Source organism: Tupaia chinensis, unplaced genomic scaffold (genome assembly GCF_000334495.1).
Source record: "Tupaia chinensis unplaced genomic scaffold, TupChi_1.0 Scaffold000430_1, whole genome shotgun sequence".
Classification (NCBI taxonomy): domain Eukaryota; kingdom Metazoa; phylum Chordata; class Mammalia; order Scandentia; family Tupaiidae; genus Tupaia; species Tupaia belangeri.
In genome coordinates, this window is record NW_006159935.1 from 2,741,972 (window position 1) to 2,745,892 (window position 3,921).

Below are 3,921 nucleotides of genomic sequence, written 5' to 3' on the forward strand. Positions count from 1 at the left end.
GAACCGCAGGCCGTATTGGGCACAGCAAGCCATTCCCAATCCCACTAAGTTTAAATCACTTGTTTCACAGTATTACACTCATCGATTTGATGCCCATGTATGTGTAAAGCATGAAGGTTTACTCCTGTGAATTTCAGTAAACTCACAGACACCTCCTGCCTTATAAGCAGCCGGCAGGTGAGGTGTAGAACGTGTCACACGTGAACGAATGTTTAATGCACGCCTGAATAAGGCTGTATTTTCTACACGGACTCAGTACGTGCCTTGCCCTCAAAGCATCCAGGGGAGTAAGGGGCTCTCTGAACTGACTTCTCACTGAAGTTCTAATGCCACCAGACTTTCAGATGATAAAGGTCAACCAAATGGCCAAGCAATGACAGTGCAGTCACCTCAGACCTACGTCTTAGACCAAAATAAAGTTCTTTGAATAATATCATCCTAAGTTTAGAGAGTAACAGGGAGATGTTTAAGTACAAGGTGGGGGTGGTGTAGGTATGGCATAACCCAGAACTGCAGGAGGGACGAGATCACCTTTCAAAGGACCTCCACGTGGAACCATCACCAAGATAGCAGCTTTCTGTCTCTCTCCGAGTATCTGCTCAGAAATACACGTAATGGGGACCAGCAGTTAGCGTAATGGCTATGTCGCTGGACTCCCACGTAGTCGACCGCGGTTTGAGTCCTGGACCCAGCGGCTTAAACTCACGCCGGGCGCGTGTGTGTGCATGCCCAAGATCCCGAGAGGAGAATGGAGGAGAAGGGATTGCGGCGTGCCATCCCCCCTGGGGGGTGATTTCTCGCTTTTTATCTCTCTCTCTCTGTCTTTCTGGCGAGTGCATGTGCCCTATAGCAAAAACCTCTCCAAAAAACAAAAAACAAAAAAACGTAATGGAAAGAGTCCCCATGGAAAAGCCTATTTGCAGATGGATCTGCCTGTCTGAAACTTGGTAGCTAAGAATATAAAAAGTATTTGATTCGCTTCATAAAAATACAACTAATTATTAAAGCTCAAAGTATGTTTAAAAGCAACATTATTGTCTGTGTAAATTTGGACAAAGTATGTAACTGAAAACAGCAACAAAATACTTTTTCAAATCAGTTTTTTTCCTTCTTTACTAAGTGTCCCCAGAAAGCTACCCTCGGTTCTTGGAAAGGCGAATCCTCTGGGCGGGCTGGTTTCTCGCTAAGGACCGTGCCACCCTCGTAGCGATCATACATGTAATTCACACCCATCCCAATGAATTCAGACGACAGTGCTTTCCTGCCGGAAGAGCTGTGCAGGCTGCGGGGTTCGTGGGTGCTCTGGCGAACAGTTCCAATGACCCTGGCACTAACAACACTGGGTGGGCATTTCCAACACAGCAGGCGGTAATAGAGGCATTGGCTGGTGTTTTCATCTGCCTATAAATTAATCGACTGGAAACAATCCTTCCTGTTCCCCACATCACAGCTTCACTCCTGCCACAAAAATGAAAATGTCCAACACAGAGCTGCAGAAACCATGGTAACTGGCTGCCTTCGGTCACGTGACTGACTTCCCCCGGTGTTTTCTCGATCCGTGGCCTCTTCCTATGGCCACCTCTCTCTTCCTTTCTCTCTTTTTTAAAGAGTTATTTTTGCTACAGGGTGTGTGTGCTCACTGAAGAGACAGAGAGAGACACAGAGATATAGAGACCCTGGGAGGTGGCCACACAGCAATTCCTTCTCGCCCTTCTCCTCTCGGGATTTAGGGTATGTACGCTCATGCTCCTGGTGTGAGTTTTAAGCCACTGAGTCCAGGACTCGAACTGCAGTCGACTACGTGGGAGTCCAGCGACGTAACTGTTACGCCATCTGCTGGTCCCACAGCCTCCTTCTCTTACGGGTTCATTGCAGCTATGCATTTGGCTTCCTGAGCGCCTCTTACCAGGCCTGACAACTGCCTGCTGGTACGTTACAGGAATTCGGTCACCAGCTGCCATGTGCTTGTAGCCCACGGCTGCTAGGTCCAGACACGGGCTGAGTGATTCCGGGCTGGGCATGTGAAACGGCAGTCCACCCTGTCAGAGACAGCAGTGATGAATCACATGAAAAAGTAGAGCTGCTTTGGCCAACTTCACTCCGCCAGGCTCTGTGATTTAGTCTGCTGGGCGTCTATATTTAGACGTTGTTCCAGCACCGGCCGACCCCAGGCAACATCAAAGATAAATGTTGGCTTGAGAAATCAGACAGCCCGAGTGTGCTCAGCACAGCCATATATAACAGAACAGGGGAGCGTCCTGGGAAGGGGACTCTCCACCTCTGGGTGGATCCCCAGTTCTTTGTGCCAACCCCCACTCCTCCCTCAGCGATGCCTTTTTCATTTTACTGAGCATCCAGCAGGGGCCGCTTCAAAGGGAAGGGAAGGGGTGGGCCGGTTTGTGGCTGTATGTCACTAAACGAACGCGGAACGCGGAACGCGGAACGCGTCTGAATCCAAGGCACTCTGCTTTTGCTGTCGTAGGAGAGGGTTGGCCCGCTAAAATCGCTGAGGATGATCACGAAATCCTGAGTTAAACCAGCAGGCAGACCGGCAGTTTCCTCACCCCTCTCTCCAGACATCGGACCTCATCTGGTTCAAGTCTTTGACAAGGTCGATGCACTAGGACAGTCCAGAGAGGGAGGCGGGGAGCCGTTGGGGACTGGCAGCCTGGGCAGCTTGCAAGGCATGAGTGGGCTTTCACCTACCAGCTAGGCCCCGGGAGGCCATCTCCCAGCTGGTGACAAGCAGGCATGACAAATCCGACTGATATGCCAGGGTCCAGGGTCCAGGTCGGATCTGTAATTTAGCCTCAGCCAAAAGGCTCCCCCACCCTCAGGTCTGCTGCCCAAGCACACGACCCCACCCTGCATGCGTGACGAGTGGTGAACAGCAGAGAGCGGCCGAAGGTGTGAGGTGTCTAGGGGGAAGGTCCCTAAGAGAGGGGCCCCTTCGATCTCTGCCTTGGCACCTAAGGACCCCGTTGAGCTGCTAAATCCTGCCTGCTCCAGTTTTTTCAGTAGCAGCTACCATGGGAGAAGGGATTCCTCTGGTTCTTTGAGACCACCCCAAGACGTGGCAGAGGAGTCCAGGATATGAGGCTGGTGGGTGGCATGGGGGCTGAGGCACTGCACTCCCATACGGCTGGCCATGGTTCAGGTCCTAGACCCGGTAGCTTGCTTTCTCCCCCTCACCCCACCTCCATCTATCTCTCTCTAGTCAAGTTAAAAAAATAAATAAATAAATAAAATATAATTAAAAAAAAAAAAAACCTTCATGAGGCGGAGCCCCTGCATCATCCCTGGGGACCCACTAACCATGCCTTGCTGCCGGGTCCCGGATGTGGCGTAGGGCACTTGCGGATGGACAGAGCGCCCCGCGACCCCAGGACCCACCCCGATCCCACGGGGGCATCACCAAGGACAGCAGAGAGCTCATGGATCCGTGTGAGGTGCACCTTCCGGCTCCAGGTCCGCCAGGTGCGGTGCGGGGCGAGGTAGGTCCCCGTCTCATGGACCAGCTCGACCTAGGACGGCGTATGACACCGCGGAGAGGCGGAGTCAGCCAGGTCTGCGGGCCCCAAGAAGTTGCTTGTGGATGCTCTGCTCCCCCCCATTCCAAGAACAGCTGTGATGGAACCAGGAAGCCTGTGCAAATCCACTCATGCCAAGAAGCATTCCGAGAGATTATCAGCACTAACCATCCGCCGCCTAAGCTGAGCGGGAGTCTGACTCACACTGGTCACCACGCACTTCTTACAGGGCCAGCTCAACCCCCGAGGAGCTGAACCGGCTCCTCCTGGACGGAATGTGCCGAAGCTAAGACAGGGACAGCTCCCTTCCCACCCCCACCCCCGAGGTTCCTGCAGCAGGCCGGCTGGGCCTGGTCTGCCGATGATTCCCCGCGCTCTCCGTTGTGCACTG

At 52.9% G+C, this 3,921-nt stretch overlaps 1 protein-coding gene across 4 annotated transcripts in view; it reads right to left on the bottom strand.

Moving 5' to 3' along the window:
• The window catches only part of FNDC3B (fibronectin type III domain containing 3B), a 317,671-nt gene that overhangs the window by 61,186 nt on the left and 252,564 nt on the right, over window positions 1-3,921 (bottom strand). For all 4 annotated transcript variants that reach the window (XM_027774421.1, XM_014590333.2, XM_027774420.1 and 1 more), the window contains one exon: window positions 1,591-1,597. In XM_027774421.1, the coding sequence (XP_027630222.1) occupies window positions 1,591-1,597 (7 nt within the window). The remainder of the gene's footprint in view (window positions 1-1,590; window positions 1,598-3,921) is intronic.